General features: G+C 42.2%; 1 protein-coding gene and 2 gene segments (V, D, J or C); 2 read left to right on the top strand and 1 right to left on the bottom strand.

The window, feature by feature from the left end:
- LOC311489664 (immunoglobulin lambda constant 6-like) overlaps positions 1-27,429 on the top strand; it is a 75,093-nt gene that overhangs the window by 27,616 nt on the left and 20,048 nt on the right.
- LOC311489665 (immunoglobulin lambda constant 6-like) lies at positions 5,347-6,325 on the top strand. The segment is given in 2 exons: positions 5,347-5,825; positions 5,958-6,325.
- LOC311489666 (uncharacterized protein) lies at positions 8,126-10,568 on the bottom strand. Its single transcript, XM_084546851.1, has 3 exons — positions 10,449-10,568; positions 8,879-9,226; positions 8,126-8,746 (listed from the first exon to the last, which is right to left on the bottom strand). Exons 2-3 carry the CDS (start codon positions 9,126-9,128, stop codon positions 8,595-8,597), a joined length of 402 nt encoding a protein of 133 aa, XP_084402977.1. The 5' UTR covers positions 9,129-9,226; positions 10,449-10,568; the 3' UTR covers positions 8,126-8,594.

The raw sequence follows: 27,429 nt of genomic DNA, 5'->3' as shown, positions 1-27,429 counted from the left end.
TCCACTTCTCCCCAGGTTCACCAGAGAATACACCACTGCACAAAATGCTTTTCCTCCCAGCTGCTGCTCTGTGCTGTCTGTGTTCAGGTGAGTGTTCCCAACAAACTCCACCTTTAACAAACACTGTCTCGCTAACCTTCATCTATCTGTCTGTGTCTCTACAGCGCTGGTTGCCATGGCAGCAGAGCTGACCCAGGACCAGTTAACATTGACCAGGAGAGTTGGTCAAACAGTCTCCTTCAGATGTGGAGGAACTAACCAGTGTACTACTTATATATTTTGGTACCAGAAGAAAGAAACAGAAACATTCAGAGTGATTCTTCGTATTGATAAAAGCAACGGTAGAATTTATAAAGGTTACAATCATCCTCAGAAAAATGATTTCTCAACTGTGAATAAACAAAACGGTTGTGAGCTGAACATTACCAACATTAAAGTCGATCATTCAGCCACCTACTACTGCTTCTGTATGAAGGATGTTCCCCACAGTGAGAAATGATGCGAGCAGCCTGAACAAAAACCAACAGATGAACAGATGTCAAACAGTGTTTGTGACAGGAAGAGAGCAGTAAACCACAGCCCAGGTTCACATATTTCAGCTCCATCTCAGACAGAGTCCCAAACATACTGAGCTGAGGGAGATTCTTCTTTCCTGCTCTCACTATTTATTTGACATCAGATTTATTGATGTTGTTAGCAGATATTTCAACAGTTAGAAAAAAGATAAAAACAAGACAGAGAAGAACAAAGAGCAGAAATACAAAGTCAATCAAAAGAATTCAATGAAAGAGCAGAAGATATATTCATGGTACAGGCTTTCTCTCAAAAGTCTGACTCCAATGCACAAGGCAGGCTGTGAATAATCAGCCAAGGAGAGTGCAGACTAGTGCAGGATAAGATTCAGCTTGGCTCTGGTAAAGTTTAGGTGTTGCTCCAGGCTCTGTGTTGGGACCTGAACCTGGTGGTGAGCTATGGAAACTCACTAAGTTAACTACATGGCTGTCTTTGTCTTAGAAACAGAGGAAAGCACCTGAACTCTAAGTCCCACAATCTTCCAGGAGTGAAAAATGACCCAGCAGTTATCATTGGCTGACAGTGGCATGTGACCTCTGAGGTCATCAGGTCATATAAAATTCTCTGCTTGGCTTTTGTTCTCCTCTTCTCCTCTTCTCCTCCACTCCTCTCCTCAACTCCACACCTCTCCTCTGGAGACACCCAGCTGCTCGGCTACAGCTGGGTGTCTTTTGTTGCTCTTTTCCTCTCTGTCCTTTTTGGGATATCTTTTTGAGCCTTTGACAAAGGCCCAGTTGGGGTATCCACATGTCTTGAGTGTCCATTTGATGTGTTTCTATTCTTTCTCCTTGCCATCCAGTCTTGTGGGTACAGACTGTGCTGAAGAGTTCTGATGACCCCTAATTTGTTTTCCAGGGGGTGGTGGGAATCAAATAATAAGTGCTGAGCAGTGTGAGTGGGTTTTCTATACACTTCAATGTTGAGGCTTCTGTCTTCCTCCACATGCACCAGACAGTCCAGGAAAGCCAAACTACCTCTGCTGACATCCTCCTGAGTGAACTTGATGTTGCTGTCCACTGCATTGATGTGCTGTGTGAAAGATTCCACTTCCTTTGTCTTGAGTTTAAACCAAGTGTCGTCCACATACCTGAACCAGTGGGTGGGGGTGTTTCCTGTGAAAGAGTTCAGGGCTCTGGTCTCGACCTCCTCCATGTAGAGATTGGCCACGATCGGTGACACTGGTGAACCCATCTCACAGCTGTGTTTTTGCCTGTAGAATCCTCCTTTTTATGAACCTTTTCTGGATAGTTAGATCGTATGTTTTACCTCTACATTGTCAAGAACTCCAAATTCTTTTAACTAGTTAATTATTCATTCATTCATTCATTCATCTTCTGTAACCGCTTATTCCTGTTAAGTGTCGCAGGCAGTCAAGATTCATTCATTTAAGGTTTTTAAAACCATTTGTTTAAAATGAGCAAATACCATGGAAACTATCTATGATACTTTGATTATAAATCAAAGTATCAGACAAATTCAAATGTTGATCTGATGATGAAGCTAGTCAGACAATCATCAGTGTAGCACCTGTCCCATGTAGCCATTAATAAATGGAGTTAAATATAGTTTGGGTGTTCTAGTACTATGGGCGGGGCCCTGGGCTCTATTAATCTTGTGGTTCATCATATCAACAAGAACTTTTTCATCTTTTACCTTTACTGAAATAATACAAATAAATGAACTGGTTGGTGCCTCCACTTAGCAGAATATATTGACTCAGTCTAAATCCTACTAAGAATATATTGGAAGTGCATCTGTTTTAAATCCTCTCCTCTTATCAAACTGTAAACTCAAGTGACTCACACACTGAACTTTAAATGCAATATTAAAAATACACAGGAAATAAAACAAAGGTACAAAATTATAGTTAAAGAAAAGATATACACCTTATATGGTGCTTTTGAAATATAAAAATAAAATGTTTTAACTTAAACACACATTCACTCTGCACTAAACCAAAAAATAAAAGGAATGTCCATTCAAATAAAACGGTGCAGGCCTGAGTCGATGCTTGTGAGCGTTGGAGTCTGAGACTTAGTGACCACTTCACTGATCAAACAGCAAAATAAAATGATGCAGTTGTTTAGTCCTCACACTCTCCCTGTCCTTTCAGTTTAGCATGCTGAGAGTGGGAACTGGTGAGGGGAAACGATGAGGGAACAGGTGACAGAAAGATGAGGAGAAACCCAATGGATGTCAGTTCCAGGAAACACTGACACGAGTTAGTGGGAATTAGTTATTAACTTTAGCTTAGCTTAACAGCATTAAAACACATTAGCAACGTTCAGTAACTTTAGGCTACAACATTACAACAGATGATCAGTTTCTCATTGAGATCAGACATGTTCCTGACTAGTTCCCTCTCCATGGAAAGCATGACCAGTGCACTGGAACACATTCAGATTGTATTACAGCGTCTGTTTATACTGTGGTTGAAGGTGATACGAAAAAATACCTTTCTCTTTTTAGTGTTAGGTTACCTGAACTGTTCGTGCTGTTCATCCTCCAACAGTTACTGAGATGTTTCAGTCTGAACCACAGATGTTGACCTGCTGGTGGCGCAAGATAAAAAGTCTGAATCAACAAAGTCAGTTAATGAAGTTGATCCTCTAGAATGGAGCAGGAGCAGTGGACTGAGCAACCACTGACATTAACATCAGAGCCATGCTGCTAGTGGCGCTAAAAGAAAAGAGAAGAAGAGACAGTCATGTTGATGTGAACATTAGAGAAACACATCATGGAGCTGAAATATGATCCTACTTCCTCATTTGGACTCCTTCACTTCAGCTGACTCTCTCAACGGCACACAGGTTTTTGTATTAGTCTTTTTCACTGTGTGGCTATGGCTACGACTACCCCATATTTGGCTCTGGAACTAAACTGTATGTAACAGGTAAGAAGAAACATTTCTTTTCCTTCAGTTGTTTTATTGTAGAAGCTGTTTAAAGTCAGTTTGTGCTGCTTCAGCCTTTCCATGTTAGTTTTTTCCTCATTAGTAGAGAATTCATCCTGCAGCCATTGTTCCATAAGAAAAGCTCAATCATTTCTGAAAACATGTTGAAATCTGACTGAACAACTAAAGTTCTTCTTTATTTCTGTAAATATTAGTGACGTTCCAAACATTTAGGATTTGATCATCTCAGTAATTCTGTGACATGTGTTGTTGAAAACAAGATGAGATTTCATGTTCAACTATTTCAGATTGTTTTGAAGTGTCTATCGATTGTATTGGATCATTTCTGAAAGTTAGAACCTTGTCAGATCTAATGGCTGTCAGTTATTATTTATCTGATGGTAAATGTGTCTTTAATTGATAATGGATTCATAGAAAAAGAAAAAAAAACACAAAGTGAATGTGATATTAGAAGAAATAGAATTGACTCAAACAATGTTTTATTACTATCATCAGCATAAAGTATTTAAACATTTGAACATGACTGACACAAACTTGTATATTGATGTGTTTTATTAGTGATTAAAGTCTGTGCTCTTAAATGTGGAATATTCAATACATATTGGAATCAGTGAAATAACGAACGTACAACTGAAAAACACAATTCAGGGATTTGGAAATGATTTAAATATTTAATTTAATTTAATTTAATTTAATTTAATTTATTTTAATTTCGTAACTAGACAATATATTTTTTTTCTTTTTAAGGGAATAGTTACTTATTTAAATTCAGGCTGCTCTTCATTAACTTGCACATTTGTGAACTGTAGTGGAAATTTTTAGTGCTGACTAACATAACAAAATGTTGATGAAATGAACGAGTTTTGTGGCAGATAATGTGTTATTTAGAAGCTGTGTTTCGATGCCCCATTCACTCCTGTAATGGAAAACTTCTTAAGTTCTGACTGTCATGCTTTTGCTCACACAAGACAAAACATATCTGCACCTGCTCAGCCGTCTCTGTGAGAACCTTCTCAAGGTCCCACTGTTATTGAGCAAACTAATAGAGACAAAACATCGTACGAGAAGAACATGAACCAATGGGCAGAAAGTAATTGTACCATGCCTTGTTTCAAACATAAAAACTGTCTGCAAAACTAAAACGGCAGAAGAGAATCTGCGTAGTTTTTCACAGATGATTCTTCCCCCTTCATGAACGGTATACCTTTGTTTTTTGCAATAAAACTCACAAAGACAAAACCTTTGTTTTGAGATCTTTTTATTCGAAGTTGTGAAAACATCCATGACAGAACGCACCATTAATGATGAACCGTATGTAGAGGTTTTGGAGCAACAAATGCTGCTATCCAGATGACGTCTTATTCTGGAAGGCCTTTCTTAAAATAAAATAAAATAAAATAAAATAAAATAAAATAAAATAAAATAAATGATATGAAAATATAAGTTCTTCCAAATATATTAAGGATATTCCAGTTTGTGTTGTGATTGTCCAGCGTGTGTTTGGTCTACTGGGAGCAGGCTTGATTATACAACTGATGATTGATCAACCACTGGATCTGTTCTGATTGATTTTATATAGCATCAGTTATTTTGGAAACAGAAATTGACATGAAGATATATTATAATGTATACTGAATATGTACACCGATCAGCCGTAACATTATGACCGGTGAAGTGGTTAGACGACTGGGTCAGAGCATCTCCAGAACTGCAGCTCTTGTGGGGTTTTCCTGGTCTGCAGTGATCAGTATCTATCAAAAGTGGTCCAAGGAAGGAGAAGAACCAGAGACAGGGTGGTCATGGGCAGCAAATGATCATTGACCCTTGTGGTCCCATCCAACAGACGAGCTACTGTAGCTCAGACTGCTGAAAAGGTTAATGCTGGTTGAACTTTGTTCTGTATTGATGAGTAGTTTAGTGATCAGAGTCCATGTAGTTTCCAGGATCAGACTGAATGCAGAGCAGTGCTGGAAGCTGCTGTTGACTGTGTGAATGTGTGTGTGCTGTCAAACTTCAGATGAGCAGGTAGTGAAGCCCGTGGTGAGCGTGTACCCAGCAGCATCCAGAGCCCACCTGGAGGGGAAGAGCTTCCTGCTGTGTCTGGCCTCATCCATGTTTCCTCCTCTGGTCCAGTTCTCCTGGAAAAGACAGAAGAAGAACGGCCCTCTGGAGGAGCTGACCCCTGCTCAGGGAGAGCAGCTGGAGATCAGAGAGTCAGGACGCAGCGCCTCCATCAGGCTGGTGGATGGAGAGGATCTGGACAAGTATAGATATCACTGCTCCGTCAAGCACGAGGGGGGCACAGTGGAGGTCACAGTAGAGCCCCAAACACAATCAGGTAATGAAGGCTTGGTGACTGTGTTCAGCAGTGATTCAGCTTCATGTGGAGACGCTGTCAAAGAGAGCAGAGGAGCAGAGGACTGACATTTCTCACTGCAGCTCCAAACATTTGACTCCTTTTCTGTTTCAGAGCTTCCGTATGTCCCCTCTCAATACCAAGTGAAGCTGCTCTGTCTGCTGTACACAGTGCTGATAGTGAAGAGTCTGGTGTACTGCTGTGGACTCTCTCTGCTGATGAGCCTCAGAAACAAGGGACCGTCCACCATCTCCACACATGCTGACTGACTGTTTTCTGCTGCTCTTTTCTCTCCATCAGATCTCATCAGTTCATCTCATTCATCACTTTCATCAGTATTCACAAATGTTAGTCATGATGCTTTGGTTGTAATGTAGAGTCAGATAGATTTATCAGAGTTTCTTTATCAAAACTCTTAATTGTAACTTCTAAATATTACACCAGTTAAAGAATTAACTTCCTTGTAGATGTTTCAGCATTTAATACAACATGTGTTTGCTTTCTTTTTCTTTTTATTATAGAAATACAATGCAGTGTGTTCATCCATTTATTCTGTTCTATTAAAATACAACAACTATAAAATAATAATGGTGTTTTGTTTTTCTTCTTGTTTCATGAAGTTGACACCCCAAAGTAATTTGATGATTGTTCCTAAGACATTTTAAATCAAAATGAACATCTAGTGTTTGTGGTTGTTCCACCAGGTTCAGTTCTGTGTCTTCAGATCATTTAGTTTGTGTATTAGTTCTCTAATATAAATGTGTCGGTGTGGATGTCAAACTCTACGCTGACAACACTGTTGTTTACACAGATGAACAAAGAGCAGACCTGATTTGAAGCTACGACTGTTAAATACTATCATCCAGCGGTTTGATGAGTCAGTGCTGAAGTTTGAATGTTGATCAAATGAAGGATGTGTTTAATTAACAGTCATGAAATAGTTTCATTAGCAGCAGATCAGTGTGTCAGTGGAAATTCAAGTGTTTGAGAGCTGAAAACTGAAAGTTCATGGTCCTCTAACTGGACCTGTTAGTGGATAAATCCTAATCAGTCATTAATCACAGAGGTGTCTGATCAATAAAATAACATTTAATTAATGTTCTTATTGTTGATTCCAAAGTGTAAAGTGCATCTTTAATCATACAAACCTCTAAATACCCTGAACATGTTACCAGGACATGAGCTTCAGGTGGGTGATCGGACTCAGTTCAACTCTGTGTGGGTGGAGGGCTCAGAGGAAAAAAGGTTTACAGAAAACAAGAGAAAGGGAGGGGAGGTGATGAGTGTGTTCAGCAGCAGATATGAATCTGTTCTCAGTGGTTATTAGGACAGAAAACAAACTGCTGACAGCCAATCAGACTTCCTTCCTGCAGCAGACGGGCTGTGTGGGTTTGTGCTCTGCAGCCTCCACACCGTTAGCTGTGGCTTTTCACTTTAATGACACAATGACAGTTTCAACCACCAGCTGTGGTTAAAGAATCTTTCCAGGAAGCACCTGTGTTCTTCATCTGAGAGAGAAACACATTTACATTTATTATTAAACATTACAATCAGTAATTATGTTCAATTGTTTTTCTGCAATTAACTGAAACTAATTATTTTATTGTGGTGTGTTTAAAATCTTCCATCCTCTCATAAATTTCTCCTCTCTGATAAATAGAACTTAAAATAAGTTGAACTCTTTGCCTGCAAAGTGTTTAAATTGATCCCATGAGAAGATTTTCAACTTCTATAGGAAACAATAATGCTTCCTGTTCTTTCTCATTAATCAGAACCGAACACAAGCCTCACTGAGACAGAGACACAAACCCATGAGATAAACAAGTCATGCTGTTGTTCTGAAGCAGGCGTCCATGTTGGTTCACCTCAAGTCTCATTATTTCACTGAGTTATAGTTGACAAAAAAAGTCTGAACATCCCAATCAGTTGTAATCCACCATGAGTTCACCTCATTAACCACACTGACCCACATTTCTCATGGAAATTCTATTCCAGCTTCATTTTTTATCAGTGCAGCAGTCTGTGCTTCATTCACAGGGTTCATCGACGTCACATCCAGGAACTGGAAGCTGCTTAAGCTTCAACTTTATTTACTGACGTCCAACAGTTCCTAATATATGAGCTAAAGTATTTGACTTGCTTTGTTAAGACACATAAAAAGCAGTTTATCAAAGCCAGACTCTGGGATTGTGTCGCTTTCTTGTGTTTATTGAGTGTGTTCCAGTGAAAGAAAAGAGCAGCCTGGTGGAGTCTGCATTTATTAGAAAGAAACACAAGAGCAGAAGAAACAGCCTGCTGGAAACTGATGATGATTATTATACAAGTCACAGTTGAAAGTGGAAATAAACTAGACTACTAGAGAATGAAGACGTCATAAGAGCAGATTTCTATGTGAATATATGTGTTTCTATTTCCAGGATGACAATCAAGACGTGAATGAAAAGATACAGATTACAAAGAAGAACATTACAACAACATTTCTGAATATTGATCAAAGTGATGAATGAGATGAAACTGATGAGATCTGATGGAGAGAAAAGAGCAGCAGAAAACAGTCAGTCAGCATGTGTGGAGTTGGTGGACGGTCCCTTGTTTCTGAGGCTCATCAGCAGAGAGAGTCCACAGCAGTACACCAGACTCTTCACTATCAGCACTGTGTACAGCAGCCAGAGCAGCTTCACCCTGCACTGAGACTGGAAGGACACTGACAGACAGACAGACAGACAGATATGAATTAGTGGAAGTGTCAGATTAACCCTGTAAAGTTGTTCTAGTGTCCTCATTGGACATTGGAGCTGTCCATGCAGAGAGGCAGCAGGTGATCTTACAGTGATCTTGCTCCAGAGCTGGCAGGTCTGCTGGCTCTCTCTCTGGAGGACAGGAGGCTGCTGGAGCTGGAACCTCTGAAACAGAAAAGGAGTCAAATATTTGGAGCTGCAATGACAAATGTCAGTCCTCTGCTCCTCTGCTCTCTTTGACAGCGTCTCCACATGAAGCTGAATCACTGCTGAACACAGTCACCAAGCCTTCTTTACCTTGTTGGCTTTGGGGCTGTACTGTGGCCTTCACTGTGTCCTCGACTGTGTCCTCCACTGTGCCCCCCTCGTGCTTTACGGAGCAGTGATATCTATACTTGTCCAGATCATCTCCATCCACCACTCCGATGGAGGCGCTGTGTCCCGATTCTCTGAGCTCCAGCTGCTCTCCCTGAGCAGGGGTCAGCTCCTCCAGAGGGCCGTTCTTCTTCTGTCTTTTCCAGGAGAACTGGACCAGAGGAGGAAACATGGATGAGGCCAGACACAGCAGGGAGCTCTTCCCCTCCAGGTGGGCTCTGGATGCTGCTGCTGGGTACACGCTCACCACGGGCTTCACTACCTGCTTATCTGAAGTTTGACAGCACACACACATTCACACAGTCAACAGCAGCTTCCAGCACTGCTCTGCATTCAGTCTGATCCTGGAAACTACATGGACTCTGATCACTAAACTACTCATCAATACAGAACAAAGTTCAACCAGCATTAACCTTTTTAGCAGTCTGAGCTACAATAGCTCGTCTGTTGGATGGAACCACAAGGGTCAATGATCCTTTGCTGCCCATGACCACCCTGTCTCTGGTTCTTCTCCTTCCTTGGACCACTTTTGATAGATACTGATCACTGCAGACCAGGAAAACCCCACAAGAGCTGCAGTTCTGGAGATGCTCTGACCCAGTCGTCCAACCACTTCACCACTCATAATGTTATGGCTGATCGGTCTACATATTTAGTAGACATTATAATATATCTTCATGTAAATTTCTGTTTCCATAATAACTGATGCTATATAAAATCAATCAGAACAGACCCAGTGGTTGATCAATCATCAGTTGTATAATCAAGCCTGCTCCCAGAAGAGCAAAAACACGCTGGACAATCACAACACAAACTGGAATATCCTTAATATATTTGGAAGAACTTGTGTTTGCATATCATTTATTCTTTCATGTGCAAAATGCATACATACATAGGTAAGTAGGATTTCTATTGTATTTCAGTTTCTATTCTTTGTATTTATTTAATGTTTTATTACTTCTTTTTATCTCCTGTGTGCTCTGTCCTTTAACTGTCTACTGCTGCAACGCTGCAAATTTCCCCACGGTGGGATAAATAAAGGATTATCTTATTTTATCTTCATCAAAAGACATTATTTGCTGGTTTTGAATTTGAATCCAACAACACGTTTCAAAGAAGTTGGGACAGAAACATGTCGACTGTGTTTCATCAAGTCGTCTTTTATCAACTCACAGCTGCTGTAGTTTAGAACGGGAAATATTTTACAATCTGATCTAACATAAGATTTTAGATCCTCAGTTTTATTTTATTTTATTTTAATTTAAGAAAGGCCTTTCAGAATAAGACGTCATCTGGATAGCAGCATTTGCTGTTCCAAATCTTCTACATACGGTTCAGTATTAATGGTGCGTTCACAAATTTGCAAGTTAATGGAGAGCAGCCTGAATTTAAATAAGTAACTATTCTTTTAAAAAAGAAGAAAAAAAATATATCGTCTATGTACTATTTTCAATTAAATTAAACAACTGAAGGAAAAAATGTTTGTTTTTACCTGTTACAAATAGTTTAGTTCCAGATCCAAGGATGTTGTAGAGGTTGCTGCTCCCACACAGTGAAAAAGACTAATACAAAAACCTGTGTGCCGTTGAGAGAGTCATCTGAGCTGAATGAGTCCAAATGAGGAAGTAGGATCACATTTCAGCTCCATGATGTGTTTCTCTAATGTTCACATCAACATGACTGTCTCTTCTTCTCTTTTCTTTTAGCCACACTAGCAGCATGGCTCTGATGTTAATGTCAGTGGTTGCTCAGTCCACTATTTTAGTAGCGTGAGCCCCCGTGAGCCAACTCCACGAGAGCGCTCAGCAAGCTCCATGATGTCATCAGAGACGGTTCATCCTGATGACGTTATTCTCACACTGGGAGACTTCAATCAGTACAAGCTATGGATACGTGTTCCTCAAATACTACCAACATGCGGACATTCCCGCCTCAGAGAAAAACACCTTGGATCATGTGCACTGTTACATATCCCCACTTCAGACACACAGACCACATCTCTTCCTGTACCCAGCCTACAGATAAAACCAACAAAACCCATCACCAAATAGGTTAAACTCTGGAGCACCCTGCAGGACTGTTTTGCTAGGACAGACTGGGATAATAACAATAATCCATTTTATTTAAAAGCGCTTTTCAAGATACTCAAAGACACTTTACATAAAAAGAACATCAAATCAGCAAAACAATGTGAAATAGAACACTAAAAACACAATAGACTGAGCTAAACATTAAAAGCAATTTTAAAAAGGTGTGTTTTTCTCAGAGATTTGAATGTAGGAAGGTCGGTGCAGTCGCAGATGTGTTTGGGGAGAGAGTTCCAGAGGGAGGGGGCAGCTGCAGAGAAGGCTCTGTCGCCCCAGGTTCAGTGCTTGGTCTTGAGTGGTGGAGTAAGGAGGTTTGCGTCAGATGAACTGAGGCTGCGGGATGGACTGTGGCGATGGAGTAGGTCAGTGAGATAGGAAGGGGCCTGGTTATGGAGGGCTTTGTGTGTGAGGAGAAGAATTTTGAACTCAATACGCTGTGGAACTGGGAGCCAGTGGAGTTTCTGGAGGACAGGAGTGATGTGATCACGGGTGTGGGTGTGGGTGAGCAGACGTGCAGCAGAATTTTGGATGTACTGTAGTTTATTTAAAGTTTTGGATGGTGTGCCATAGAGGATGCTGTTGCAGTAGTCAATACTGGAAGTGATGAAGGCGTGAATGAGGGTTTCAGCAGCAGAGAAGGAGAGTGATGGACGGAGTCGGACAATGTTCTTGAGGTGGAAGAAGGCAGTTCTGGTGATTTGATTGATGTGATGATCAAAGGAGAGGTTACTGTCAAAGATGACTCCGAGGTTGCAACTGTTGGGGGATGGAGACAGGGTGGAGTTGTCTATGGTGAGGCGGAAACTGTCTGTGGTTTTGGTGAGGGATTTGGGGCCGATAATGATTAGGTCTGATTTGTCACATTTTAGTTTGAGGAAGTTGGTCTGCATCCAGGATTTGATGTCAGCGGCAATTGGAGAGAGTGGAATGAGTGGCGGGAGTGATGGAGTTGGAGATATAAAGCTGGACGTCATCAGCATAACAGTGGAAATGGAGACCGTGGTGGTGAATAATGTTGCCAAGGGCGAGCAGGTAAAGTATGAAGAGGAGAAGCCAAGCGCCGAACCCTGGGGGATGCCTTGGGACAGAGGAACAGTGGAGGAGGTGCAGTTAGTGATGTGGATAAATTGTTGTCGGTCTGAGAGGTATGATTTGAGCCAGGAGAGTGCAGTGCCAGGGATGTCGAGGGAGGACTCAAGGCGGGAGAGGAGAATGGTGTGGTTTATGGTGTCGAAAGCTGCAGTGAGGTCCCGGAGGATGAGGATGGTGAGGTGGCCGGAGTCTGTGGAGAGGAGGATGTCATTGGTGACTTTCAGGAGGGCTGTTTCGGTGCTGTGTTGGGAACGGAAACCGGATTGAAATGGTTCGAACAGGTCATTTGAGCAGAGGTGGGTTTTGAGTTGTGTGGCGACAATACGCTCCAGTATTTTGGACAGAAAGGGGAGATTGGAGATGGGCTGGAAGTTCGACAAGATGTCAGGGTTGAGTTTTTTGAGGATGGGGGTGACAGCAGCCAGTTTGAGTGAACGGGGGACTGAGCCAGACCTGAGGGAGGAGTTGATCATAAATAATTAATAATTATCAAAAATAATTATTGGATATTCAATAATTGGTTCTGAATTACTAGATCACCTCGGGGTACCACCCTTCTAAGAAGGTAAAAGATAGCCAATTAATCAAATCAGTCTCATAGAATATACTGAACTGTTTATTTGGATTTCTGATTAATAATTAACTTAATAACTATAACCGAAATTACCACGTTAACAACTAGTTAAAGTGAATGAATTTGGAGTTCTTGACAGTGTAGAGGTTGGCAATATTGCAATAGTCACTCTTGTGCAATATTAAACAGACAACAGGTATGTTTAAAAGGTATTTATTAACAAGAATAAAAGTAAAAACATACGATCTAACTACAGTGTACTTTATACAGGTGTGTGTGTGTGGGGGGGGGGATGTGATAAGACTTTTATGAGGTGCCAGGTTAGAGGAAGGATGGTTAGTTTAGCATGCAAGAGACCCTGAGTCTATGTGTTGCATAATCTAAACTAACATCAACTTAACAATACTCTAACCATACAACCGAACGATCACAACAACTCAATAAAAACAAATATCACATGAAATCAAAGTTTAAGAGTTCAATGCTTAACACTACCAGATTTTGAGGAAAAGTCAATTTCTGGTGTGTTGCTCCTGTAGCTGGCAGTTCCTGATGGAAGGGCCAAGCTGGGAAAGTTAGAAATCTTTGCTGTGTATTCCTGATGGCAGACGTTGGAGGGAAACTGGCCTCTCCTTGAAGTCCTTTGAAGTGGCTCATTAGCAGCTCGGTGCTAACTAGCCGTGTGGCTCCTGTTGTTTATGAGTTTAGCCTGCAAACCTTCTGTTTTTTTGGCTAGAAGAGCTGGTGCAGATTCCTCAAGCAGGATGTCGTTTCACTGCTGTAAGGAGAACAGGCCTGGAGAAGCTGCTCTTTGTTGGCAGGCTACCTGAGGCAACCAGCTGCAGCTGAGCAGCTGGGGGTCTCCACGTGGAGGTGTGGAGTGGAGGAGAAGGGAGAAGAGTAAAAGAGAGAACACAGGCCAAACAGCGCATTTTATATCAGCCAGTGAACTGCTGGGTCAGTTTTCACACCTGGAGGATTGTGGGACTTGAGGTTTCTAGTGCTTCCCTTTGTTTCCAAGACAAAGACAAACATGTGGTTAACTTGGTTATGCATGGTGAGCTTCCATAGCTCACCACCAGGTTCAGGTCTCAACATTGAGACCTCCAGCCCCAGCACAGAGAGGAGGCGCACACACACATGGACCACAGAACCCTCCTCCCCACCACCTCTCATCAGCCCAGGTAAACAAAGCCCTGAAGAGGATCAACCCTCGCCAAGCAGAAGGGCCGCACAATATCCCTGGACGAGCCCTCAGAGCATGTGCCACTGAGCTGACAGACTTTCTCGCCTCCATCTTCAACCTCTCTCAGAGCACCGTCTCCTCATGCTTCAAGACAACAGCTAAACTCTGGGCCACATATGGAGAAAAAGAACTGCCCCTGGCTCTACAAGTTGTAGAGGCTGAGTACAGGAACTTCTCCTCCACTCAGCCAGATGCAACAAGGCATATGAGTTTATGCTGACCAACCTAGAGAAGTTGGTGCACAAGGCAAAAGAAGCGCACCAGAACTGCTGGGCTCCGCCTACCGAGCAAAAAGACTTTGATTACCGCGCAATAAAGCTTGAGGTGCACCTTCCCAAGCTCGTGTCGCGGACGTCCGCCCTCATCAAAGCAGCGAGTATAAAGATGAACATTGATTAAGAACTCATGTTAAGCAGCGATAAAGCTAAAAGCCACACCCCTACCAAAGTCAGCCAGCAACCGGCAGGACTACTACAGATGGAGGAAAGAATAGGAGGCTCTGCAGAAGCAAGGTGAACCGACCGGTTCCAAAGAGTTGACGGAATTTAAACTCAAAGCAAAGAAAGAAACTGTATTCGGTCTGCTCTGCAAGACCATCGGAAGCACGCCCCCAGCCTCCAATGAAGAAGTCACCTTAATGGCTCATATGTCAAAGACACACTTCACAAGATCTATGAGAACTGCAGCAGTCAAGTACAGTGAGCTCACCTGTAAAGATCCAGTCTCCTACCAGTCTCCAAACCATCCCCACACCCAGTCCAACACACTAGCAGCAGAGACTTTCTGAATTGGTGGAAGTGGGAAAGCATTGGAGCCACTTGTGAGGTGAGATGTGAAGGATGTCACTGTGGGAATTGCCAACCTGGGGGGAAAGAAATGAAACTGGCTGAAGAAAGAGAGATGGAGACGATGAGAAATGGCTTGACGTATGTGAACAGAGACCACCATAGCCTTGAATCATACTGGCACGCCAAGTATCCATGAACAGAAGATCTAGCATCTCTACCCAACAACAAGAGAGCCGTTGAAGCCACATTCCACGGAACAGGCAAGCAGCTGGCGAAGGGACCAGAGTGTAAGATGACCTACGCTTCACAAGTCAATGAAATGGTTAATCGCAAAGCTACAGCGAAGCTGTCCAAAAAAGAGTGTGAGTGGCCAAAGAAATCAGCCAAAGAGGTTGCTGCACAAGCAAAACACAATATCACAAAAATACAGAAGAAAACATTTGTCGCAGCACTCGCCCGTGCACTCGTAGATCAGTGAAAAAAGAATATTACATGCAAAGGATAAATGCTGTAAAGCAAGATGCTTCTTTTGTGGAATCTTTTGTGTTTTTGACGAAACCATCTGATATAGCAAATTATTTTAATGATTTTTTCATAAATAGGGTCTATGCACTAAGGCAGAATATCGGCAATACTGATTCTGATTATCTGAAGCTCATAAAAGATAATGTGATGTTGGATAAGAGTTGCACTTTTCAGTTGAATAGTGTGGAAGAGCGGGAAGTAAGGAAGTTTTGAAATCTCAGCCTGAACACAGCTCAGTGGGTACTGACATGCTGGAAAGTAAAGTACTTAGGCTGGCAGCTGATTATGTTTATGGTCCGATATGTCATATATTAAATGCATGCTTAATGAAAGGTGTTTTTCCCACTATGTGGAAAGAAGGTAAAACTATTCCCTTACCTTAAGATAGCAGACTAGCACTTACTGGGAAGAACAGTAGACCTATCACTATTCTCCCAGTTCTTAGTAAACTGATGGAATACTTTGACTGTAATGGCTTGAATACAGATTTCCAACATGTTTACAGACATAACCATTCAACTTTTTCCACCCTTACAGTAATGACAGATGATTGGCTTAAGGAAATGGATAATTATAAGATGACTGGCTCTGTATTACTTGATTTTAGTGCGGCATTTGATGTCATAGATCACAATCTACTCATAGGTAAACTAGAATGCTATGGGTTTAGTTCAATCGCCATCCAATTTATGAAGAGTTATCTCACAGGAAGGACGCAAAGGGTTTATTACACTGGCAGCTGGTCTCATTCTAAGGTCTTGGACTGCAGGGTCCCAGCAAGCTGCCTGTTACCACTTTTATACGCTATCTTCACGAACGATTTACCATCGGTTTTGTGTAAAGCGACTGTACAAATGTATGCTGATGTTGGGCCCACAAAGCCTGAGTGAGGCCTGTTGTAACTCATAAAGCCTGACAGCACGTTTGGGAGAACAAAGGGAGTCCTAAAGGGACTCCGTTTCCCATCAGCCCTAGCGGTTTTATGACCAGGTACAATATCCAGCAGAGTCAACCCACTGACTCTGATTGGCTGAGTGCCATCAGAACTCCCGCAGAGTTCTATGACGTCAAATTGGATATAAATAACCCCGCAGACTCTGAACACATTGCTTCCCGTTGTAACTTCGTTACCTTGGAGGTACAAACGTAACGTTACGCAAAGAGACTACGCCATCTTCACCTCGCTGGACGAGACTAGATTCCTGTATTCTACCTACGCTCAACCCGAGCCACTATCCGGACCTCCCGAGAACGCCGCCGCTGCGATCCCTCGGTGCCTGCAGAAGGAAGAACCAGATTCTTCACCCAGTCGACTTCGCTGATTTCCCCCGCGCCATCGCCGAGGATCAGCCGCCGTTTGTCCGCCAGCGACGCGCACAACGGACCCGTCGTATTCGAGCCGCACGGAGCCGAATCGCAACGACGCAAGGACACACGCCATCCGCTCCCCCTTTCATCACCAAGTAAGAGGTTAACGTCTGGGCAGAGTTAGGATTTTATCTTTATTTTATTTGCATTTCGTGTGATCCTATTTTATTTGCTGTGTGTTTACGGACCGCGAGTCCGCCAGTGTTGTTATCGTGTAATTAGAGAGTGTGAGCCGCCGTGCTCCTTTGTTCTCGTGTGTGAAACGGGTGATTGCTTCGTGTCTGTCCGTGTCTATCCATTCCGGACAGATAAAAGACAATCATCGTGATCCTCACGAGATCCGCTTGGTAAACTTTGCTTTTCTCTCCTCCCTTGGAGCTTTCCGCTAACCACGCACGCACACACCCACACACACACACACACATACATACCTATAGGCTACACGTGGACCCTCTCGGTTCTACTTAGTCAAGGAGAGCTAGATTACCCAGCGGTAAATCTCCCTCTCTCTTTGAGTGATAACCACGTGGTTGTCGGCTGATCAGCACGCCATCAGCCACACCAATTTGAATTGTCCGCCATTTTCCGGGGCAAAGATCATTGGTGACGTAAACCCACTCGTGGGCGGAGTCAGCCATCTTGCCTCTCCCCTTTTGTCCTCCTCCTTCCTTACATCACCACGCTCCTCCCCCCTTTTCCCCGTCCTCATTTACACACACACACACACATACACACATACACACGCACACACATACCTGCATCACCGTGTTGGAATGTTATGATTACGAGTAGTTTGTAGAGTACGTTAAGTGGATTGGATATTGTTAATTGATTAACATTTATTGTAATAAACTTATTTGTACTTAAAGTAAGCTACTCCTAGTGATTATTGTGTGTTTATATTGTGTCAAGCTGGTTGAGAGAGTCTGTGCTCGGAGTTCATGACTTCAACATTTATGATTTGAGACTGTATCACATTTGGTCAAGGTTCCCTGTAAGCAGGGTGGTGCCCCGTAATATTAATCTTGATTAATAACAACTTAATTTGATTTAATAATTTATAATTGTTAATAATAATTATTAATTATTTAATCTTGACCAAACTCGTATTACGAATCACAACACTGATGATTCTACATTGTATTATGCTGCGAAAACTGTCAGTGAACTGGATAATGTTTTATCAGCTGAATTAAATATGGTTTTTGATTGGATAAAATGAAATAAGTTGGTATTGAATATCTCGAAAACTAAATCAATTGTCTTGGGATCAAGTCATAAACTGTCGTCTACACCAAAGATGAGTTTGAACTTGTCTGGGGAACCCATAGACAAAGTAAAATTATTGGGCACAATAATTGATAGTCAGTTGTCATGGGCAGAACACACTGATACCATAGTGAAGAAGATGGGTTGTGGTATCTCCATGGTGAGGAAATGTCTTTTTTATGTCCATACACACATTGTAGGACAAGTGACTAAATTGTTAATTTTATGTCACCTGGATTATTGTGCACTGGTATGGTCCTCAGCATTCAAGGGTCAACTAAAGAAATTACAAACTGTCCAAAACAGAGCTGCCAGGTTAGTATTACATTGACCCATAAGAACAAATACTATCAGTATGCACCGTCAACTTTCCTGGTTAACGGTAGAGAATAGGCTGGCTTTCAATACGACTACATTTTTCAGAAGCACTGTGTTTTCTTCTCAACCTGTTTTTTTCTATAAAAAAATTGTCAGAAGTGATCAGATTCATTCTCATTTGACTTGGTCAGCCGATGGTGGCCAGATGATGTTACCATGTCCAAAATCAAATGCGTTAAAGAGGACAGTTATTTATCGTGCCATCAGTCATTGGAATAATTGTCCACTGTCTTGTCCACTGTCTTGAATGTAATAACTTATTTTGAATCATTTCTGATGATGTTTTAATAATGTCTACGATGTTTTATTGTTTTTACATTATCATTGCTAATCATTTGTTTTTTTAAGGACCCCAGGAAGACTAGCTTGTCCCACTGTGGTGACAGCTAATGGGGGTCCTTTTAACAATAAACAATAAACACAGCAGGGGCCTCTGGACTGGATGTGGAAGGAGAGGATGAGGAAGAGGAGGAAGATGTGGTTGTTTTATTTGTGTCAGCAATCAGCATTGAGTTAGAGACTGTCCAAGAGTCTGGAATAACCAGGGTGGACAGAAGACAGCAGAGGACTGATGGTGAACGAGGCTGGGGACAGATCTGGATCAGAGGGACTCTGTGGACAGTAAGAAGACATCCTCAGGACAGATAGAGAGTTTGAGAAAGGTGATAGAAGATGAGAGTGAAAGTGATTTACTGAGTATGTGATGATTGTATTTGATGAAGATAAATGTGATGCTGATGGCTACAAAATAAATATGATGCATGGTGGAATGGAGATTTCTATTTCAGGGCCTGGAGCTACAGACTGATGAATGAAAGGAGAGAACAAATTCACTAGATCCCAAACTGATCAAGTATCTGTGGGATGATCCACAGAGGCCCCTCCCCTCAAAGGCCCCCCACTAACAACATTCTGTTACCAGACACCACAGGACACCCTCAGAAGGCCCATGTCCATTCTCTGATGAGTCACCACAAGGGAGACCTGCACAATATTAGGAAGGTGGTCATAATGTTATGCCTGATCAGTATGGAGCTTCATCTTCATCTGGAACATTTGTCTGAAATCATTTATTCTATTGAACTTTGACTTTTAAAATCCCTTTGTGTTCATTTAAACAAAACTGGTAGTATTTGGCTAAATCCCAAGTTAAATATTAATAATAATAAAAAAAAAACATTTATGTGGAAGGACTGGGTAGAACGAGGCATCCTTGTATTAGAAAATCTATTTAGTGCTGCTATATTTAAAACATTTGATGACCTTAAACAAGAGTACAATCTACCCAAAACTCAGTTCTGGAGATATCCTCAATTATGCCATGCACTACAGGGGATTCTTGGGTCAAGTTTACACCCCCAAAATCAGCAGAAAAGTTGGATGAAATCCTTCAGGTACTGGGTAAAGGGCATAAAGCCTAAATAAATGAGGCTCTTATTCAGTTTAAGATTCTGCATCAATTCTATTGGACCCCAAGTAGGCTCTTCAGATTTGGGTTGAAGGACTCAGATACTTATTGAAGTGTTGTGTGGAAGAAGGTACAATTATACATGTGATGTTGTCATGTCCCAAGATTAACCAATACTGGATGAAGATTCACAGTTACATTATCAGAATCCTTAAAAGACATGATGTACTTTGCCCTAAGCTATATATATTAGGAGACTGTAAAGTACTGTCCTCCTATTCTCAACCACTGAAATCCTGGACACAAACTGTTATCGTGATTGGACGACAGACTATTCTTGGGGAAGAAATATGGAGAACCTAGTTTCCAGGACTGGGTGACTGTATTCGGCAAAGTAGCTGCATATGAAAGGATGTCATTTATATTAAAAAATAAAAAAAAATGCAAGTCATAAAATAGTCTTTGTTTTCATCTTTTTTCTAACTGTTGAAATATCTGCTAACAACATCAATAAATCTGATGTCAAATAAATAGTGAGAGCAGGAAAGAAGAATCTCCCTCAGCTCAGTATGTTTGGGACTCTGTCTGAGATGGAGGTGAAATATGTGAACCTGGGCTGTGGTTTACTGCTCTCTTCCTGTCACAAACACTGTTTGACATCTGTTCATCTGTTGGTTTTTGTTCAGGCTGCTCGCATCATTTCTCACTGTGGGGATCTTTCTTCAAACAGCAGCAGTAGTAGGTGGCTGAATGATCGACTTTAACTTTCTTTATCTCCAACTCAGAAACTTTCTGATTTCTCACAGCTGAGAAATCGTTTTTCTGAGGATGATTGAAACCTGAACCTATGTAACCACTAGTGGAAACATAAAGAATCACTCTGAATGTTTCTATTCCTTTCTTCTGGTACCAGTATACATTATTACCACCACACTGGTCAGTTCCTCCACATCTGAAGGAGACTGTTTGACCAACTCTCCTGGTCAATGTTAACTGGTCCTGGGTCAGCTCTGCTGCCATGGCAACCAGCGCTGTAGAGACACAGACAGATAGATGAAGGTTAGTGAGACAGTGTTTGTTAAAGGTGGAGTTTGTTGGAAACACTCACCTGAACACAGACAGCACAGAGCAGCAGCTGGGAGGAAAAGCATTTTGTGCAGTGGTGTATCCTCTGGTGAACCTGGGGAGAAGTGGAGCTCTGATGCAGCTGAGGCCCAACAAGGACGAGCTGTGAGATCAGACGAGGCCACGTGGTTTCTAGCAGGTCCTCAAAGCTCCCATCAGCCCCTGCAGCCCACAGATGAGACTGCTGCTGCTGATTGACAGCTCAGATGAAGCTGCTGTGTGCTTTCATGGTCTTGATTTCAATCTGACAGCAGATGAAAAAAATCTGGGTCACATGATGCAGAAAGACTAAAAAACATTCATGTTCCCACAAACACATTCAGGTTGGTGGTGAATTTAGTAACACAGACTGTTATCTGTTGTTGAAGAGCTGAGATGAAAACACAAAACTACAAATCCACACAGCTCCTCAACTCTGATTGAACTCTAACTATTTGACATTTAAAGAGATGAAAGCATTAAAAATCCTTGACAGAGCAGCTTTACTGTGTAATATGTAATATTACTGTGCAGCTTTAATATCTCTCAGGACATACAGGAGGAATTTGACAAGTGAAAGCAGAAGATCAAATGTTTGACTTCAACTCCTAAAAGTAGAATCAAAGCTCAGTGACTCTGAGAGATTTTGCTCAGTTAGAAGAGATTTCCTGCTCTGACATGTTTGATAAATCCATATATGTCATTATTTTTATTTCAGGTCTAAATTTGACATGAATTATGTTTGTATCAATAGTTCCTTGTTAAACTGGACGTTTGACTGTGACAGCTGCTTCTGCTGCTACTAATGCCCTCCAATGTGTTTTTAGTTTTTATTTCAATAACATGTCTGTCTATAAACTTCCATAAACAACATGTATATATTACTTTGATTATTTTAACTGAAATAAATCCCTGGAGTTTGACGGAAGGTGTTGGAAATACGGCTGTTTACTGCCATCTCGTGGTCATAGTGTGGAACTGCAGTACTGCATTTTAAATGAAACGATTGGTGTTTATGTGATTATAATAACTTAATAACTGTCCATATCAACGACAATAAAATAATCCTAAAATAAAATGAGTTAATCGTTTAATTTATCTCACACTAGAATAAAACTGCAACACTTAGTGCAGTTTTAAAGACAGTTTACTTCATGTTGAGTTGACGTTTGATAGGAAGACATTTTAGACATTTACTCCCCTCTACTGGTCACAGGGAGGAACTGCAACACATACCAGTCGTCAAGTTAGAGGTGACAGTGTAAAATAAACTTCCGGTACTTTCAAAATAAAGAGTAACCAAACAGACTTCTTTTTCTGGTTGGCAGCGATACATTTCCATACATTATAAATATAAATTTGAATAAACAGAGTGTAAAGTGCCACGTGTGTTGAGTGTTCATTTTTTTAGTGTTCAACTTAAATATCTAAAACCCACAGTCCTAATTATTCGCTCTGCTATTATACGCTCACCTCATTCCTGGGGGCGCTGATGTAGAAACGATTATGGGTTCAACTTCCGGTGACACAGCGGAAGTAGCAGTGAGCCATTGGTTGCTCGCGGTTTTCGTTTCCGTAGTGGTTTATTTGGAAATTTACTGGTCTTTACTGTTCTTTACTAAACGATTATCAGCTCCCGCAGCATTTAAAAATGTTCTTGCGCAGCTCGGGAACATGTTGCGCTGTTCTCGGTTGTACTAATAACCAGGCGAAGCTGAATCTGTGGCTACAAGAGCAGTGTTTTGAACATGCACCCCGGACGAATGTTGTTGTGAGAGTCGGTACAGTTTCCATCGCCTACCGAGGGATGAGGAACTCAGAAGGATGTGGCTGAAACAACTCAACTTGGAAAAAAAATAAATTATATATATACAGTAGCAGTCAAAGGTTTGGACACACCCTCTAATTTAATGTCTTTTCTTTATTTTCATGATAATTTACTTTGTAGATTCTCACTGAAGACGTCAAAACTATGAATGAACACATATGGAATTATGTAGTAAACAAAAAAGTGTAAATAACTCTAAATATGATTCATATTTTAGAGTCCTCAAAATAGCCACCCTTTGCTTTGATTACTGCTTTACACACTCTTGACATTCTCTTGATGAGCTTCATGAGGTCGTCACCTGAAATGGTTTTCCAACAGTCTTGAAGGAGTTCCCAGAGATGCTGAGCACTTGTTGGCCCCTTTGCCTTCACTCTGCGCTCCATCTCATCCCAAACCATCTCCATTGGGTTTAGGTCAGGTGACTGTGGAGGCCAGGCCATCTGGTGCACTCTCCTTCTTGGTCAAATAGCCCTTACACAGCCCGGAGGTGTGTTTGGGCTCATTGTCCTGTGTCCTGGTTCAGTGTGCCTTCAGTTTTGAATAGATCCCCAACAGTGTCACCAGCAGAGTCCCCCCACACCATCACACCTCCTCCTCCATGCTTCACGGTTGGAGCCATGCATGTAGAGACCATCCCTTCACCTTCTCTGCGTCGCACAAAGACACGTTGGTTGGAACCAAAGATCTCAAATTTGGACTCATCAGATCAAAGCACAGATTTCCACTGGTCTGATGTCCGTTCCTTGTGTTTCTTGACCCAAACAAATCTCTTCTGCTTGTTGCTTTTCCTTCGTGGTGGTTTTCTAGCAGCTATTTGACCATAAAGGCCTGATTGGTGCAGTCTCCTCTGAACAGTTGATGTAGAGATGTGTCTGCTACTAGAACTCTGTGTGCCATTGATCTGGGCTCTAATCTGAGGAGCTGTTAACTTGTGATTTCTGAGGCTGGTGACTCAGATGAACTTCTCCTCAGCAGCAGAGGTGACTCTTGGTCTTCCTTTCCTGGGGCCGTCCTCATGTCAGCCAGTTTCGTCGTAGCGCTTGATGGTTTTTGCAGCTGCACTTGGGGACACAGTCAAAGTTTTTGCAATTTTCCAGACCGACTGACCTTCAGTTCTTAAAGTAATGATGGACTGTCGTTTCTCTTTACTTAGCTGATTGGTTCTTGCCATAATAGGAATTCTAACAGTTGTCAAATAGGGCTGTCAGCTGTGTACCAACCTGACTTCTGTACAACACAACTGATGGTCTCAACCCCATTAAAGAGGCAAGAAATTCCACAAATGAACCCTGACAAGGCACAGCTGTGAAGTGAAAACCAGTTCAGGTGACGACATCATGAAGCTCATTGAGAGAAGTCCAAGGGTTTGCAGCGCTGTCAACAAAGCAGAGGGTGGCTACTCTGGGGACTCTAGACTATGAATCATGTTTAGAGTTATTTCAAACTTTTTATATTTACTACATAATTCCATATGTGTTCATTAATAGTTTTGATGCCTTCAGTGAGAATCTACAAGGTAAACAATCATGAAAATAAAGAAAAGCCATTAAATGAGAGGGTGTGTCTGAACTTTTGACTGGTACTGTAATATTTAGTTCAATAATCGAATAATTCCACTTTCTCTGTGCATCAGTGCATGATGTCCCTGTCTTTCCCTGTCTCACAGCATTCTCAACCTGAATTGAAAATAAATTAAAGATTCATTCGTTCATTCATATCTATTTATTCCATTCATAGATTAAACACATGACATGATTATATACGTAACACCATCAATGAAAAGGAGCAGGAAGAAGAAAACTTATGATACCTGCCCCTTTCTAGTTTTAATTACATTTAATTGACTCATTGACATTTAATTGACTACAAAAATAATGGTTTGTTGCAGCCCTCCATTGAAAGCAATGAAAATGATCATTAAAACTAGCAGAACAATCAACATGTACCTTCCAGAGGATGGCAGCAGCGTGGCTGCAAGCTCTGCCGATGATGACACTAATACCAAGGCTCGGTGATGAGGGACTTTAAGACTTTGTCTGGGCTCTACGTCTGATTTAAGCTAAATAAGATTGTGTCCCACGATCTCTTTTAACCAAACGCGTCCAACCTTATTACTGTGCAGGTACTGATGCGCCTCAGAGCTTTTTAGATGATGCCTCCCTGTCCGAAGCGGCAGAGTTAAAGTAGCTAACTATGCCACTGTATGTTATTTTAGGCCACTTCTTCATGTCATCCTCCCACCCCTCTATATTATTAGGCAGCGGGATTGTAATGTTGTCTTGTTTGAGCTGTGACAGCTGGTGTTCCCACATCGTTTACGTGTCGAAGTAGTCAGAGAAAGTGGATTCGCGCTGACAGCTAGCATGTAAAAACGCCGCTTCAGGTTCGTACCGGAAGTCTCTATCATTATTCACGCAAGGGCTCATTGGAGCAAGGAATAAGGTGGATACGCTCTGCTAAAGGCTTCGGTTTCTTGTGTTAGCCTGGCAGTAGAGAGGGTTCAGAGGAGCTGTCCAGTGCTGAAGTTACCTCTCCTTGTGTTGGCCTGGCAGTAGAGAGGGTTCAGAGGAGCTGTCCAGTGCTGAAGTTACCTCTCCTTGTGTTAGCCTGGCAGTAGAGAGGGTTCAGAGGAGCTGTCCAGTGCTGAAGTGAGGGACTGTGGTTTGTCAGTGGTCTTGACCCAAGGAAAGTTGTCAAACTCTGACATTTTGAACAATCTCTCGGGTTGCTTGGCTCATCTTTCTGATGTATAGTGTTGTGATCTGGTAGAGTTCATTGAGTCTAGTAAATCCTTGTTTGCTGATACTCCTTCCCAGACTCATTTGCTAACACACCATATAAACGTGGGTGACTCCTGAGGAAGCTTCCTTTGTGACTCAAGTCATTTTTCCATCAATTGTCTACAGATAGATTATTTCACTTCTTCTTCACTATGTCTTAATTCCAGTGGGTCAGACATTCCCATACACTCAGTTGACTGCACCTTTAAACAGCTTAAACATTTCCAGAAAGTGATGTCATGGCTTTAGACACTTCTGATTGGCTAACTGACTTCATTTGAGTCAGCTGTATGTGTGCATGTATTTTAAGGTCTACCGTCAAAGGCTTGATTTAACATCATGGGAAAATCAGAAGAAATCAACCAAGACCTCAGAAATCAAACTGTGGACCTGGACAAGTCTGGTTCAAGCTTGGGAGCAATTTTCCAAATGGCTGAATGAACCAGAACCAGAATGCTTTTATTTTCATTCCATGTCGACATACAATGAGCTTACGATGACTCTCCTTGGAAGACAAAGTCTCTGTTGAGTCTTCTTGACGGTAGCAGTAGAGCTCATAGTCCATTTAAGGTCCTTGCAGATGTTGACCCCCAGAGATTTCAGACTAGGCTCCCTCTCCGCCTCCACTCCCCCTATTTCCAGTGGCCTGAGCTCCCCTTTATGTTGCCGTCCTGTCAGAGAGAGGTTGTTCTGATCACACCACTGAGTCAGACTGTGTACCTCATCTCTATAGGCCACCTGGTTGCCTGTATGTGAGAGGGGTACAGTCATGAGTGTACAGGGCGTAGAGGAGAGGACTGTGGTGCTGAGGGTCAGGGTTGTTGAGGTGTGGGGACCAAGTCTCACCTTCTGTGGGCGTGCACTGAGAAAGTCCAGGATCCAGTGGCCCAGGTGACTGCTGAGGCCCAGTTCCTGCATTTTTGTGAGCAGCTTGCTGGTATTATGGTGTTAAAAGCTGAGCTGTAATCTCCAAAAAGCATCCTGACATATGAGCCCCTCTCCTCTAGGTGTGTTAGTGCAACATAGATGGCTGTGTTAATGGCATCCTCAGTAGATCTGTTGGCTCTGTATGCATACTGGTGTGGGTGGAATGCAGGGGGGAGAGATGATTTAAGGTGGCCTAGGATCAGTCTTTCAAAGCACTTGGAGACTACAGATGTGAGAGAAACAGGCCTGTAGTCGTTGAGGGAGGTGGGCATTGGGATGATAGTGGTGGTTTTCAGGCAGGCTGGCACGGTGGTCTGTGCTAGGGAAAGGTTCAAAATGTCTGTAAATACCCCTGTGAGCTGGTGAGCACAGTCCAGGAGCACCCTGCCTGTGATCTGATCTGGGCCGGCAGCCTTGTTGGCATTAACTGTTCTCAGGGTCTGCTTAACTCCCTCTAGCTGGAGGGTAAGTGGCTGATCAGCAGGGTCCAGTTGGGGAGAGGCTCAAAGAAGTGGTTGAGCTCCTCTGCTAGCGATCTGTTAGCTGCCATCGCTGGATCCCTGCTGCCCCTGAAGTTTGTCAAATGCTGGATTCCCTGCCACATGCGTGCTGTGTCCCTGGAGGTGGAATGGTCTACGATCCTCTCCTTGTAGGACCTCTTAGCTGATCTGATGCCCTGTTTAAGGTTGTGTCTTGCAGCGCTGTACAGTTCTTTGTTGCCAGATCTGTGGATCAGGTCCCGCTGCTTGAGGAGACTCTGAACCTCCTTAGTCATCCAAGGTTTCCAGTTTGGAAAAAACACAGATGCACTTGTTGAAAGGCTCTGTAGCCTTTAGGAATATTAGGATACACACAGTCCAGTGAGTTGAGCATTTAACATGTTGTACAAACTGTGGACCTCCACAAGGCTGGTTCAAGCTTGGGAGCAATTTCCAAATGTCTGAAGGAACCACGTTGATGTTTACAAATAATACTACACATCATGGGACCAGGACACCATCATAGTGCTCAGGAAGGAGACACATCCTGTCTTCTAGAGATGAACGGACTTTGGTACGAGAAGTTCAGATCAGTCCCAGCAGCAAAGGACCATGTG

Source organism: Chelon labrosus (genome assembly GCF_963514085.1).
Source record: "Chelon labrosus genome assembly, chromosome: 6".
Classification (NCBI taxonomy): Eukaryota; Metazoa; Chordata; class Actinopteri; order Mugiliformes; family Mugilidae; genus Chelon; species Chelon labrosus.
Note: the sequence above shows the minus strand (reverse complement) of the source record. Positions and strands in the feature narration are given on the sequence as shown.

What these genes read in the sequence shown, in the direction of transcription:
- LOC311489666 (XM_084546851.1), bottom strand. Translation starts at nt 9,128, where the DNA reads ATGTTTCCTCCTCTGGTCCAGTTCTCCTGGAAAAGACAGAAGAAGAAC. An exon ending in ACAGCCCCAAAGCCAACAAG is followed by an intron (nt 8,747 to 8,878) that starts GTAAAGAAGGCT and finishes TTTCTGTTTCAG; the next exon opens with AGGTTCCAGCTCCAGCAGCC.